The sequence below is a fragment of the Octodon degus genome, unplaced genomic scaffold (genome assembly GCF_000260255.1).
Source record: "Octodon degus isolate 3935 unplaced genomic scaffold, OctDeg1.0 scaffold00141, whole genome shotgun sequence".
Classification (NCBI taxonomy): Eukaryota; Metazoa; Chordata; class Mammalia; order Rodentia; family Octodontidae; genus Octodon; species Octodon degus.
The window spans coordinates 147956-164078 of record NW_004524717.1 but is presented as its reverse complement, the minus strand read 5'-3'; the positions used below and the strand labels follow the sequence as shown (position 1 = coordinate 164078).

Below are 16123 nucleotides of genomic sequence, written 5' to 3'. Positions count from 1 at the left end.
AGAATTCATGTCAAAAGTTCAAAGATGAGAGACATACAAAGGATGATCAAAATACACAGTAAATATTTAAATTTAAAAAATGTATTACAGTTAAAATTCCCTTTTGTACACTCCCCTTTGCTTTGAACACACTGGTCCCATCATTTTGTCATGTTCTGTAGCAGCTCTGGAAGTCCCCTTTCATGAGTGTCTTTATAAGGTATGATTAAAAATATAGTCACTGCTGCTGCCAAGTACTGTCCAACAGAAACCAGGCCCATAAAATTTTTTTTTAAATTAATTTTATTGAGAAACAAATAGCAATGAGACAGTTTCAAAACAGGTCAGTAGGACAGTTACAATAATTAATACATTGTATATTGTTGTTTTTATAGTAGTTATTCAATAATAAGATGATGCAGACCTGATATCCTGTCCAAACACTATTAGTACAAATCTTTCTTCTCATTGAATTAAGAGAAAGTAACTGTATATCTATCCTATTTTGTATATACAGATACAAAATGGTCCTTCATTTATATTCCTTTTTCGTTTAGTTTTGTCAGAGATGGGTATTCCATTACCATTTAAATATTGTAGGTGCATGAATTCAGCAAAATAATCCAATATAGTCCAGTAGTCCATAATAGTAGTGGGCTATCCATAGGACTGTCAGTGTCAGAAGTTGTTGACTTGAGCCTTTCATAGCTCAGCATATTAATATGGCTTTACTGTGAATCTGTGTAACTTCTGGTTCTTCCTGAAGTCAAAATGACCACAAGAGTTTTGTAAAGACTGTGAACCCATCCAGGACCCTGAGGCAGCCACAACAGTGCAACTAAATATACTCATGAAAGAAGACTCCTAGAACTGGCTCGGAAAGTATTAGGAATGATGGGATAAGTGTGTTCAAAGTGAAGCATACATTAAAAAGCCTTTAGATCTAATAAACAAGTTCAGCAGTGTAGGGGATACAAAGTCAACACTCAAAAATCCATAGCCTTTTTGTAAGCCAATAGCAAACTCAATGGACAAGAAATTAGGGAAACAATACCTTTCACAATAACATCCAAAAAGAAGGAAAGGAAAAAAGAAAGACAGAAAGACAGACAGACAGACAGACAGACAGACTGACCGGCCGGCCAGCCGGCCGACTGACCGACCAACTGACTGACTGACCGACCTAGGAATCAATCTAATGACGAATGTAAAACACCTCTATGCTGAAAACTATAGTATTCTGAAGAAGGAAATTAAAGCAGATATCAGAAAATGGGAAGATATCCCTTGCTCTTGGGTAGAAGAATTAAAATAGTGAAAATGGCCATACTTTTAAAACTGTTAATGTAGATTTAATGTAATTCCTATCAAAGTTCCAATAGACTATCACATAGAATTAAAGGAAACAATTCTAAAATTCATTTGGAGCCAGAAGAGACCTAGAATAATATAGAAATTTGAGCAACAAAGGCGAAGCAGGGGGCATCACAATCCCTGACCTGAAATTATACTATAAAACTACTGTGATAAAAACATCATGGTCCTGGCAAGAGAACAGACCCAAGATCAGTGGAACAGATTAGAAGATGCAGAAACAAATCCAGGCATACTCAGCTTGTTTGTCTTTGACAAAGGTGCCAAACACATTCACTGGAAGAAAGATGGCCTCTTTAATAAATGGTGCTGGAAAAATTGGCTGTATACAAAGCAAAGATTAAAATTGGATCTGTATCTTTCACCATGCACTAAATTAAATTTGAAATGGATCAAAGCTCAATATTAACACAGAAACATTTAATCTGTTGGAAGATAGAATAGGCAACACTCTTGAAGACACTGGTGTAGGCAAAGACTTTATGAACAAAACTCCAATCACACAGGAAGTATCATAAAACAGGAGGATCACTACGAGTGTGAGCTGCACAGTGAGACCCTGTACCAAATACATAAAAAATTAGGATCAACTTTATATGTATATAAAATTAAGATCATTGTACTACTGATTTTTCTTGGTTACTTAAAAAGAGAGGTTTGTGCTCATATTGTTTTGACAATTAGCTGCTGAAATCTTATACTCCAAGTAACTAATTTAAAGATAATATGCAATGTATTAACCACTGTTACTCTCCTACTATCTTGTTTTGATTTTTTTTTCTCTTTAAAAAAGTGAATGGTAACATTAGTGACAATGTGCTTCTTACTGTAATACATTTTCAGTTTCAAAGTCATCTCATTTTTTGATCACATCTCCTAGTTCAGAGTAAGTATGTTTGGGAAGAGATCATAAGAAACCACTACAGTGAAGTCTGTCCACATCTCCTGCCTCTTCCTAACTGCCCGGTCATGGATGATACCATTGGTGAGCCAGGACTAGAAGGAGAAATTACGATGGTCAAATCCTCCACAGCCCCCTTAAAGGTTATCTTCACTTGTAACAGTGAGCCCAGCCACCTGGTGGCCAGGAAGAAAGGGCAGGATATTGTAGTGGGCACTGCCTATAGAAAGCAGCTTAGCTCCAAGGGCAGGAGGTGCCACACTCCATCCCTGAACTCCCTCTGAAGTTAGAGCATGTTCTAGGCCCTGCACCCCTCCATGATGATTGTGGGGGTCTCCAAGCTTGAGATCTACCTATGATCATCCTTCGGGAGCTACAGGATTATTGTGGCGTGTACTGAAAACTTTTCTTAAGGAAAGCACTTAGTCCTCTCATACACAGGGCAGCTGTTCCAGCAAACTGCTTCTTATATGTTATAGATGGTGTTTTTATACACTGGGTTGGTGCTAGGTGAGGGCCAGAGGTCCTCTCCATGCCAAGGAGATGCTGTTCTATGGTGCTGGCGACAGCACCCTGCTAAGGGCCTTGCCCCTGCTAAGTAAGTGCTCTTTCCTAAAACTTCAACCCCTCTAAAAGGAACATCTCAAGTCCACCTGGGAAGGCAGGAAAACTTCATGGGACAGAAGACAAGTTGGCTGGCAACTAACTGTGAAGGAGCAAACTCTCTCACACAGCAGTGAGCAGTGACTCCTTCAGAGAACACCACAGCCCAGCATGGCCTGTCCTACAGATAGGTGAGGGGACATGGCCAGGAGAAGAGGTTCCCCATGTCATCTTTACATTCCCAAGGATTCCAGGCTGATGTACAGCACAGCTGGACACATAACACGGTGCTCAGCAATGTAGAGCATTGGCCTAAAGGGCAGATCTGAGGCTTCTGGGACAGTTTCAAGCTACGGCAAAAGGCTGGGCCAGTGGCTGCAGAGACAGAAAGCATTATGCTACAGAACAATATTCTAGGGAATGGGCTGCATCAACTCAGTTTGTGCTTACCATTTGCCAAAGGTGAAGGATGCCCCTTTTATGCTGGGCTCCCCCTACCACAATCTACAGCTCCTTAGATGAAAGGGGGAAAAGCCCAACACATCCTCTAGGAAATATTGATAGGGATGAAAAAATAAATTCATCCCAATGTATTGGAAGAATGCTCAGGCAATCCTTTTCATGGTCCTTGAGAAGAGTCCGCCAACTCGTTTCTCTCCTTTGGTAAATTTTTTTGAATACCAAAAATGTTTAGACCTGATATCCAAAAATGACATACAAAGCTAATGATTTGTTTTTTTTTAGAAGAGAATAGTGCAAATTTAGGTCTTTCTTCTTGTTTGATTCCAGGTAAGGATATCTTTATTACACTGAAAAGACAGGTTTTAGAAATTATTCAGGTGAACTGTTTCACTGTAGAACAAAGGCTCCCAGGCCCAACAGCCCTGACAGGCTTATGTCTGGGGCCAGCATGATAAGCAGGCCTGGGACCCCTTCCCAAAGTCTTTCCACGAAACTGTGCTGTTACAGAAAATGGATGTTACATAAATGGTTTAATTTTCTCAGATGATCACATTAAGAGACTCGAAAGTAACTCAAACACGGTCCACCTTACCATTCACCCACCTCATCATATTTGTGGATGTGCCTTGCATAGTAGAGCTTACTTGGGACTGCAAAATCAACACCATTGGTGCTTCCACACCCAGGTGGCCCCCAGTTGAGTATTCTGATACATCCACTCCAAGGTGCACAGGGCTACACAAGGCGACCACATTCTGCTGGACTCCTTCCTTTCCTCTCCTTATTTAGCTGCCAAGCCTTTTACACTGCTGTGCTTTCTCTATTCCACATGGTCCTAGAGCACAGTACTGCAGCAATATCTGGCTATCTTTAGTGTGAGAAGGTTGATAAATGCCTTCTGGAAAAATGTGATGGGTAAGCTTCGGTCGGGGCTGAGCAGCAGGCTGCAGGCCATGAGTATGTTAGTGGATTACTGTGTATGTCAAAGGCGGTGTCTTTAAACAGAGACACCAGTGATATTGAGCACTTGATGAAAATGTGAGCAGGGGCTCTCATACACTTCCCTTGTGTGTCCTTCACAGTGGCAGCTCAGTATCTAACTCCAAGTTCAAGAGAACCTCATAGACCCTAATGCCCAGGAACAGTGTGAATGGGCTGTCCCCGGGTGGCTTCTCTCCTGCTACCGGTGGACTCTACCTGCACTTCTCCTGCATTATTTCATTGATGTCTGCTGTGGAAAATGGTGTGTGTGTGTGTGTGTGTGTGTGTGTGTGTGTGTGTGTGTGTGTTGAAAGGTTTCCTTCTGATGAAACCTAGTAAAGATGCCCTCTCCTCTTGCAGGCCCTCCCTGGTTCTATGTTAGCTCCTTTTTTTTCTTTTTTTGAGACAGGGTCTTGCTATGCAGATTGGGATGGTCTTGTGCTCACTTTTGTAGCCTGTAGGCTGGTCTCAAAATCACAGAGATCCTCCTGTCTCAACCTCCGAAGTGCTGGGATTATAGGCGTGCACCATCATGCCCACTTCCTTCCTTCCTTCCTTCCTTCCTTTCTTTCTTTCTTTCTTTTTTTTTTTTTTTTGTATGGAGGATTGAAGTCAGGACCTTGCCCTTGCCAGGCAGGCACTTATGCCACTGAGCTATCTCCCTACCAGCTCCTCTTTACCCTTGGTACAATGTGACTCACTGTGGGGAACCATGGTGTGCCAGGCTCCCCAAACCCAGCACCTGCCTCTGAAGGTCCTATCACTCTTCTGCCAGCCGGAAACTGGAGTTCAACGCTTGCTGCTTCTGCTCCATCCTGTCCCTGAATTCTCCTAGTCAAATCCCTCTGGATACTGCCTCAGGAAGTTTCTCAGGCCCCTCCCCTTTTCTCAGTACCATTCCTAATGACCTCCTCAGTTGCATACATTTGCATTAAATCCACTTTCCATTGCTCACAGAACAGGGGTTCAAACTTCCGTGAACATTTTTATCCATAAGTACCTTGTGAAGGGGGGCACACAGCTGCTTGTTAACATACAGATTTCTGAGCCAAGCTCTCCAGGTTGAATGGCTGAGTGCTCGAATCTGGACCTTTTTATGAATACCTTCTGATCCAGAGCTCTGCTGACCTTAGGACTTCACACCCACATATTCTCTTCACAATCTCTTGTTCACTCACCCACGCTGGTGAAACCCTCCTTCCCCAGCACCCCAGCACCCCAGATTCCATCTTTGTTTATCAGAGCACAAGCCCATGTGATCGCTGGCTCTGTCAATGAGACTGGAGGTAAGCAATGTCTAGACAGCTGGCGAAGCATTATTTGTTCTAAATGTTTGCATTATTTATTTGAAAAGCTTCCGTAGGTACCAGCTCCACCCCTCTTTTGCTACAAGGGAACCCCAGTGGCTTAGCATGTGATTTGGATGACTGACTGCCCCAGGGCATCTGGGGTGATGTTGTAGGAAATGTCTGGCCTGTGGGTGGGTGGACTGAGTGGGGAAAATCTGCTGTCAGTGCGGTGGACGCCTCCTGTTCAGCAGGGGCCCCGACAGAACAAAACGGTGAAGGGCGAATTCTAGTGCATTGTTATCTGGGGCCAGGGCACCTGTCTTCTGCTGCCCTGGGACTCGCAGCTCCAGGTTCTTCATCTTTTGGACTCTGGGACTTACATCAGCAGCCCCTGGGCTCTTAGACCTTCCTCTCAGGCTGACTGTTACAGCACTGGAATGCTTTGCTTGGGGCCTTTAGACCTGAACCAAGCCAAGTTCTTGGTTTCCTGGGTTGTTAGCTTGAGACAGTCTACTGTGGGACTTAACAGTCTTCATAATATAGTGAGACAACTTCCCTAATACAACTCTCAACCAACACTGTCTCCCTTCCCAAAGTCTTTCCATGAAAGTCTGCTGTTACAGAGAATGGATATTACATAAATGGTTGAATTTCCTCAGATGATCACATTAAGAGACTCGAAAGTAACTCAAACACGGTCCACCTTACCATTCACCCACCTCATCATATTTGTGGATGTGCCTTGCATAGTAGAGCTTACTTGGGACTGCAAAATCAACACCATTGGTGCTTCCACACCCAGGTGGCCCCCAGTTGAGTATTCTGATGCATCCACTCAAAGGTGGATGCATCCATTCTTCAGGCTAATTTCATAACCAAAAAAGAAACTTTCTCAGGCAAGGTCTATGTCTACTACTCAAGACAGTTCCCAGAGCGCAGAAAGTAGTTAAATAAAGCCAGGCATGGTGGCGCACCCTTGTAATCCCAGAACTTAGGCAGGCTGAGGCAGGAGGATCATAGGTTCTATTGAATTAGTGAGACTGTATGTCAGAAGAAAAAAGGCTGGAGATGTAGATCAGGTTAAGGGTTCAATCTCCAGAACTGAAAAAAAGAAAGTAAACAAAAATTTAAAAAGAATCTCATGAGTTTGAGGAGATGCTGGGGCTCTCCAATATCCCCAGCATGGCTGCTCACAGGTCTCAGGGCCAGCAGGGTCCTGGGGGAGTGTGTCCAGCGGTGCTGCCAGTCAGCGTTAAGCACCAATGTTCTTATCTGGCCAGGCAGCATCTTCCAAGCTGCACTTATTGACCACATACTGTGCAATGGATGCGTAAGGCAGTTTAACTACATGAACTAATGTAGAGTCACAACTGCTCTACAAGGGAGAATTAGCTTCCTTTTACAGAGATATCCATGGAAGCTGGAGGGGTTTGGTCATAGAGAGGGGCTAGAGACCAAGCCAGCCACTTGACACTACCTGTGAGTCCCCAACTCTCAGCCCAGCCTTGTACCTCACTCATTTTTGTGCCTACACATAGTGTAATCTGGGCATAAGATGTAGCACGAGGAGCAGGACAGAGGAACCAGAGGTGCTGCTGCTCACCTACCCCCCTTGCTCCTTGTGGTGGACACACTGCTTTGCTGCCTTTCTACCCTTCTGGGCATGCTGGGCCTCTGAGACAGCTGAGGATGAGGATCCTGGAGGCAGAGGAGGATGGCACATGCTGATGTGCTGCCAACCCCACGTGGCCACTGGGAAGAAGAGTGCCAGAGAGGTGAGCAGACGCTGGCAGTGTCTGATTCCCCTGCATAGGAACAGGCAGAGCCCAGGCAGCCTCACACACTGACCCCACCTGGCTCACACATGATGGTGCCGAAGGAGAGTGGAGAAGGCACACACAGATCTGCCTGATGGACAGACGCATGCTTCAAGGTCACTACTGTTTCTGCCTGCACCATGATGTGTGTTTTAGAGAAAGACTAAGAATGCAAGTGAAATATACTATACATGGCAGGTGAAATGTCTCATGATTTTTCTTATATGACAAACCCAAAATATAAACAAAAAGTTAGATAATAGGAACTTTGTGGAGAAAGGATGAGGATGGGAGGTAAGAGAAGGAAAGTGTGAAGTACTGAGGTGCCACATATATATGTGTACCAGGTCTCCACAGTGAATGTGTTTGTCACATATCAAACATATACTATAACAGTAAAATAAAGAAGGCCTTACCGGGTAATCGGATGGGCTTCCACGGAGCAGAGTTTGGCACATAAGCATGCTTTGTGGTGGTGACAATTAACTGACTGCCCAGCTTATACTGGAACTTGATGAAGGCAATGCCATCTGCCCCCGATGTCCCTGAGGCAATGGAGACCTGGTTGGCAAAGACCTCGATGAGTGCATCCGGGATGGGCTGGTGGGTGCTGGAGTCACTGGTGTGCACCTTCAGAGTGACCTCTGCAGAGAGGACAGTGTGTCAGTGGGCAAGCAGCAACAGCATTCTGTGGTCTTCTCTGATAGGCTGAGGGGGGACATGCTAAGAAAATCTAGGTCTGCTTCCTCAGTACGGGAGATGGTGATGGGGTGTTTTCTTCTTAAAGGTCCCTTTTTAACCTCACACCCCCGAACCACTGCCCATCCCAAGCTGGATTCTACTTTACCCCCTCCCACTCATTCCAACAAATAACTGAGGACAAGTGCTTTCCTTTGAACACACTGGGCAACAAATACCACTCTTTCCCCCTTTGAGTTGCTGGCCAACAGCCTATCCCTGGCCTGACCACGACATAAGAGACACAGATGGCTACAGATTCACAACCACAATGTGTGCCAGTCCTGTAAACTATGAACAGAAGCAATCAGGAGTGTTTTTCTGGGCATCATGAAGACTGAATATCAGTAAAAGTGTATTTTATTAATATGTTTGTATGAGTGTATGTTAATCTTACAAAACTTCAGTGTGGTAGTTTCATACTTGATCCAAAAGCCTGACTGTGACCTGAGATGGGAGATGGGCCAGGGCCCAGGATGAGGGCCAAGTGTCAGGCTGGCCTACAGGCACACCCAGCAGCATGCTCCTGGAGGCCTGCTTCCACGAGACGCTAGCTTTGAAGCTCCACCCCATGAAGGACTAGCCCTGTAGCACTGGACGAGTTACTCTGTCTCCAGGTCTCCGTTCCCTACCTGTGAACTAGGAGTGCCACCTAGAAATCTCCCTTCATGGCAGGGACCAGAAGCACAGTTCTTGGCGGAGGAAACATCAGGGCAAGTCATGGCTGTCACACTGCTCCCATCACTCTGCCCACATGCAATCAGTCACAGTGCTGCAGGGTGACAAGGCAGAGCTCAGAGAGGGACGCAGCAAGCAGGAAGGTGTAAGCAACCAGGAATGATGAGAAGACTTTTTCAGGGAGTGCTAAAATCTTTTTACTTAAAGTTACAGGGCTGGGCATGTAGCTCAGCAGTATAGCACACGCTTATGAGCAGGAGGCAGTGGATTCAATCTCTAGAACCAAAGATGAATGAATGGATGGATGGATGGATGAATGAAAATCTTGTGTTCTAAACTGGTGTAACCACATACGGTAGAATGTGGGGATCTGCTTTGATAACTTGCTAACCATTTGTCACATATGAAAACAGCTTTTCTAATGCTGCACATTTCAGATAGCCAATCGTTTCTTCACTTTTTTTTTCTCACAAACTGATATAATAAATTTTTCAATAGGTGACCTCAGATAATAGCTGAAGAATCCCAGACCTAGATACTACTGATGTATGACAAATCCCTCAAAACCTTTTAGATTGAAAAATATGCTACAGAAATTGAACTTGTTACTTTGTATGATAAAAGAAAACAACACCAAAAGTAAAGGGTAAAAATCCGGGCTGGTCAAATAGCTCAGTGGATTAAAGCACCTGCAAGCAGGTGCAGGAGCCGGGGGTTTGATCGCCATGTCAGCCCCGCCCCAGGGCATGCTGAGCCTGCAATTGAGACTAGGCCTGGTGGCGTGTGCCTGTAATCCCAGCTCTTGGGAGGCTGTAGACAGGTGCACCACTACAAGTCTGATCTAGTAATAAGACCCTGAATACCCTGTAGACTCTTCCCTAAAACACACACACACACACACACACACACACACACACAAAATGGGTAAAAATCCACATCATGAGAATGGAGGGTGTGATATTATACATCACAGTTTGCCTGTTCTCCAATCTCATCAGCGTTACCTTCATGCAGACCTAACAGACGTGTAGTAGTACAGTTTCTTACTTAGTGTGGTCTTCCTGGTCCCCAAATAGTATGCAGAATCATAACAGAAGTAATTTGGTTTTCACTTATATCCATATGGCAAAACTCTCTGGAAGAGGGCGAGTGGGAAGGGCTTTGTAGGACTACACTGGTGACTTGTATAGCTTTATGGTAATGTAACATTTACTGACAATTAAAATTACAAGATATCCACTCTCTCCACTGTTGCTGAGAAGGAATAAAACCACTGAGATTTGCAGAAAAGGATTTAGGAATAAATAAAGAAAGAGGGAGTCTGCCCTAATTAGCATCTTAGATTCAGTCACTTGATTTTTCCTCTGATATGCAAAGTCTAGTTTATGTTCTACAATTATATATTTTGGAAAAGATTATATCTATATCTATATATCTATATATCACTGCTTTTGGTGGGATAGGCCAGGAAAAAAATGTCACCATGGTTGGGTAATTCTTGCAGACCCCTAGAGTGCCATTTTTATAGAATGACACATTCAACAGTAAGCAAAACTATTCCTACTGACAGCTAGACGAGAAATCTTCTGACCAGCTGAGACGCTGTTTATTAACACCATTTTCCTTTTTTGGATAAAAGGAAGACCCTGTAAGTGGCCCAGTCCGAGGCAGTGAGATTCTTTAGTGGTCTGTGAGACATCTAGGATCCCACTGAGTGGAACACTTGTTTACTAAACAGAGGCTGGGGCATCATTCTTTTACTCCTCACCCTGCACATCCAGCACTACATTGTACAGAGCTGATTCCAAAACACAAGTTGCACAGCCAGCCTTTGTTCTACTTTCTTGTTAACACTGCTCTGTTCCAGTCCCTCATCATCAATCCCCAGACTGCTGCTCAGCCTTGTAGCCAAAGCTGCTGTCACCTTCAGACCTCAGCCTTGAAGTCCCATGAAAGCTGAAAGGCGCCATCTACAACACTGAGCTGACTGTGGACCCCTGCTACACACACACACACACACACACACACACACACACACACACATACACAGCAGGGGTCAGTAATCACAGGCCAACCCTGTGACACAGGTTCAAAAACACTGGCTGTTTGAGAATGGTCCGTAAACGAAGGGTGATTTTTACCCATTTAAGTGACCATAAAAAAAAAAAAAAAATCAAAGCAGTATGTTACGTCATACTAAAGTAATATGTAAAAACTAAAAATAAATAAAATAACATGTAAGGCCTGGAGAGATAGCTCAGCAGACTAAGTACCTGCTTAGGCAAGCTCAGGGACCAAGGTTTGATTCCTGGCACCACATGCCACATCAGCCCTGCCCTCAAGGTGCACTGCGCCAGTCACAGAGACCGGGCATGGTGGCACATGCCTGTAATCCCAGCTCTGGGGAGGCTAAAAACAGGAGAATTGCTAAGAGTCCAAGCTGCATAGCTCTATACCAAATACATAAAAAAATTCAAATTTTAGAGTCTATAAAGATTTATTAGACCATAGCCTAAGTATTCCTAGCTCTCCCTTTTATTTCTTTTCTTTTTTTTTTTTTTCAGAACCAGGGATTGAACTCAGGCCCTTGTGCTTGCCAGGGAAGAACTTATTCCACTGAGCCATCTCCCCAGCCCCTCCCTTTTATTTCTTATTCACTATTTTAAAAATAAATCCTATCAAAATCCCTTTGAAAGAAGCATTAATGCAGATCACAATGAATGGTAGTTAATTAGAAAATATTTATTAATCAGCTACTTTCTGCTTAGCATGATACTGGATACTATGGGGGATGAAAAGATGAAAAAATATGGATCCCATTTTTATTTATTTATTTTTTTTCAGTACTAAGGAATGAAGCCAGGGTAGGCCTTGCCCACCCTGGACAACTCCTCTACCACTGAGCTATATCCCTAATCCTTTTGATTTTTTGAGATAGAGTCTCACTACATCTCTCAGGCTGCATTTGCTATCCTCCTGCCTCAGCCTCCTGAGTAGCTGGAGTTATGGATGAGTGCCACCACATCCAGTTTATGGTTCCTGTTTTTAAAGAGTTTACAGTTTTTGAAGAGGAAAGAGGGAGAACCAACCTATGTGCTAGGGAGCAAAAGGGGCAAAACTTGGTAGGAAAGTGTAAAAAATACAGCAAGGAAGGTTAGTGATCTTTAGAGTCTATAAATCGAGCCAAAAAGAAAAACTGACCTAGAAGCATCTATACAGGGACTGAATGGATGACAAGGGTTACAAAGGGCTGTGTGGCAAGACTACCACTGGCACAGAACAGACAAGGCCCTGCTTTATGAGTCTAGCCCAGCGATGGCAAGCCTTCTAGAGACTGAAACCCCCTTATTTGTGGCAAAGCACCAGCACTGTGATCAAAACTGAATACTGAGGTTTTCATTTAGAAAAACAACTTATACATGAACATCTTTTGTCTTACAAGAAAAACAAATACCACACATGCCGTAGGTTTGCCACCACTGGTCTAGACATTTGTGTAGGAAACGTTTCCTATGAGAGATACCTGTGAGGCTGAGGCTGGAGTAGTGGACAGCACAGGTAGATGGGCTTGATGGAGAACCAGGCATGTTTCAAGCAGACTTCTTCCACCGGTGGGTGATCCCACTCCTTCCAGAGCCTGTTTACCCAGCTTCCATTGCAGCCAAGATGGAGGAAGCATGGGCCTCAGCTCTGTGAGCCTGATGTTCTATGTTGTATTCCAACTTGGAAAAACAGCAGCATGGAGAATGTAGAAGTTGGTTGACTGTGTCAACTTGAGAAGCTCAGAGCTTGACTAAACTGGCTCAGCAATTCCACACTCTACAGTGTGGAGACCACACTCTAGAATGACTCATTAGTTAAGGAGAATGAGGAAGGATGGCGGGTCCTGTTCTTCCTCAGAGGAGCTCTAGTCTTCACCATCAGCTTGGACGTCATCTTCTGGCTCTAGCACAGACTCTTGGCTTCTGCTTTGCATCTTTCAGCCTTCTGGTGGAGACTCAACAGCCTCCTATTGTAGATCCACTGGCTTCCTGATAGGGACTTGCATGGAAAACTGCAGTGGGCTCCAGACCTTGGACTGAATCTTTCAGTCTCCAGGGTGAAGATTATAAGCCAATCTTGGAATTTCTTATACATTTCTACATCTTATGTTATATCTGTAACTGTAGTAAAACCCTGCCTGATACAGAGAATCAGGTGCTTCTTCTAATCAAAGAGGCCACAGAGGAGGCATCTGAGGACAGCAGGAGGCCATAGGGAATCATTCACCATAGAGCTTAGGCATCACTCTGTCTTTGCACCCTGTCCTCCCACAGTTCTGTGAGCTGCCTCAAAGCTTCATACATGCCTCTTCTCATCACACCAGCTAGTGTCACACTGGCTGGTGTGGGAAGTGCTCTTTGTGCCCTGGAGATCCATTCTCTTCTGGCATGACATGGTGAGGACAGCATCCTTCAACCCCACCTCCCTGCCCTCCTCCCGGTATCCTCAAGGCTTCACACTACATACTCTTACTCAGTGAAGTATTTCACCATTAGGAACTCAGCCTTTGCTCTATGAGGAGTCTTGGATTTTCATCCACCAGTAGCAGAGTCAAGAGAGAAGCGGAAGCGAAAACGTTCAGGAATTCTTCCTCTCCCAGGCCTCAGCGCTCTCTGGCACTTGGCAGATGTGAGGAGCTCAGCTCTGCAGGCACCAATGAGTTCATCTTAAGTTGTACAAAGAGCATGTGCTCTGTGGGTTGAAAACTAAACACCACTTTGTAATTCAGCAGCATCTTTTAGTCATTTCCTTTCTAACTGCCACTGATTTAGAACTAACTGCAACAAGTCTGTTTCAAATTGTTGGCTTGGGAGGAGGTACCTCTAAGTAGCAAGTTGAGAGCAAGCATAATTACGGGGCTGAGAGAGTAGAATTACGGTGCATATCCACAGGCACATGGGAGACCCCAAGCAAGGGTGGGCAAAGCTGTGCAAAGATGCAGAAAGGCTGTGGAGAAGGCTGCCTGGTCCTCTACCCTCCCACCTTCCAACAACATACATTTGAAGACCTTACTTTCTACACATGACAGAATACGTTTATTTTATAACTTCTCATCCAAACTCCAAAACAAATATCCTCTATCGCCCTCTTAAAATCATGTGCTAAGGCAGGACACTGTAGAACATGACGTTCTTGGTGTTTTTCATTAGGGACAGAGCTAGGAGAGTGACGTTCAACTGCTTTCTAAACATCACCTACTTCTCGGCTCACAAATTTATTCTAACAAACTCTAGGTCTATTGGACTTGATGTTTTGTTCATTGTTGTGAAGTTTTTTGTTTTCTTTGAATGCTTTTTTCATTCCTATTTTCTCAAATTGGCCACTGATGTGAGATTTTAATTTGCCCTTTCCTTTTGGGTTTGAGAGCTGTTGGTTTCCACAGTGGTCCATCTTAGTGGGAGCCCAGTATTTTCTGGGCTGGTCATGGGCACAGCAGGAGGAAAGTGCGCTTGCACCAGGCAGCCCAGCAAGGGCTGTTCACCACGTCACCAGAGCCCTTGGGCTGCCAACACCAGAGGACAGCAGCTGCAAAGGAACTCACCGGATGCGGCCTCCAACACTATGATTAGCTATATTTAACCCCAATTTAGGGAACTTACAATGGCTTTTTATCTTTTAAATGAAACAATAAAAGATCACTTGCTAGCTTAAAGATGTTTGCCAAATGAGAGGTTATTTTTAAAACGGTTCCAGACCTTTGCTTTAAGAGATTTTTCCTGTGTTTTTAGAATTTTATAACCACAGCCTGTGCATAGAATTTGCACATTGTTACTTAGAAATGCAAGAATACTCTAAGGTTTCTAAGGTACAGAGAGGCACTTTCTATCCACTCATTTCTTTTATAAAAGTAAAAGGTTTATTCTACTTTGTGATCTGATAAAATTAGGGTATAATTTGTTACAGTACAGTATCCCTGCAATTTATTCTCTCCCGTCTCATGGAGTGTACAATACCTTCTAGTGTTCAACTTTATTTTTTAAATTTGAGGGTTTTTTTTTTTTTTAATGTGGAAATACATGCTTGAAATCTCAGCACTCCAGGAAGCTGACACAGGAAGAACACAAGTTTGAGCCTAGCCTGGACAATGCAGTGACTTAATGAGAAGATTCAAAAATTTAAAAGGGCTGAAGATATAGCTTACCAAGAAGGCTCAGGATTCAGCCTCCCATCCTTCTGTTATGCCCCATACTGGTCTCCCACTAAGATAGGCTGCTGTGGAAACCAATGGTCTGTTTACCATAGTAAACAAACAAACATATACATTAAGAAAATTTTAAATTTTCAAACATTAGTGAGTTATGTATGTCTTCCAAAAGAATTACAGATGTACCTGAAAAGGCTGATGTATGATATATAATATTATATATTCTACAATAATTGTTACATATTAGTTATATGAGTACATGTATTAATATATAATATACCTCTGTAAAAACTTGCTACAACTTGTATATGCCAGGACTTTTTTACATCCAAATTCTTAGTTTTACTGAAGTGTTTCACAATCCTTATATATGTTGAATTCTAAAAGCAATAAGCATTTTGATGATTTTTCACAAAGAAGAAAACTTCTGTTCTATCTCTGAAGGAGGAAGAGCAGCACAGACACTTCACAGCAGTCAATCACTGGGTGCTAGAACTCCTGACTGCCCTCTGCTACCATTCTCCACAGACTCCTTTGCTCTTGATGGGACCAAGAGCTGCCCTGGACCCCTCGACTGGTCTGAGGTCACAAAGTCTGATAACGGAATCCCAACCTATGCTGGGTTTTCCTTTTAAATGCAATCCTTAAGTTTTACTGCAGCATTGTGATCTCTTAGAATACCTACTGGCAAAGCCACATATGAGCTAAGTCTGCTCCTGTAGCCCCTGGGAACTCAGAATTCCATTCTGTGCTTTCTGGTGATTACTATCTCTGAAAACGGACTCACAATCTGAGCCTCATGAAATGAGAGTTATGTGGTAGACTCCATAGTTCCAGGTCAGCTGGGAAGAGAATAGAGGAGATCTATGCGGGTAGGCAATGAGCACTACTGACATGTACCTAGAGCTTGCTTTTTCCTGTCCACAACAAGCTCTGCATACAATATATCCTTTTTCACCTTGTCCCTCTGATGCTTAAACTTCTATTTTGGGCAGCAAACCAGTGGACTCCTCTCCCTACCCTCCCACTATAAGAAAGTTGTGTGAGGTTCAAAATGATGATTATCTATGAACAATGCTTTCTAATCAACATCACCAAAGTTACCAGGAATGCT

At 43.6% G+C, this 16123-nt stretch overlaps 1 protein-coding gene across 4 annotated transcripts in view; it reads right to left on the bottom strand.

Moving 5' to 3' along the window:
* Positions 1 to 16123, bottom strand: part of Fam171a1 (family with sequence similarity 171 member A1) — a 146463-nt gene that overhangs the window by 57179 nt on the left and 73161 nt on the right. For all 4 annotated transcript variants that reach the window (XR_002818172.1, XM_004641738.2, XM_023701841.1 and 1 more), the window contains exon 2: positions 7823 to 8050. Coding sequence is in view for 3 of the 4 variants with exons in the window: in XM_004641738.2 (XP_004641795.1) it covers positions 7823 to 8050 (228 nt within the window). In the remaining variant the exon portion in view is untranslated. The remainder of the gene's footprint in view (positions 1 to 7822; positions 8051 to 16123) is intronic.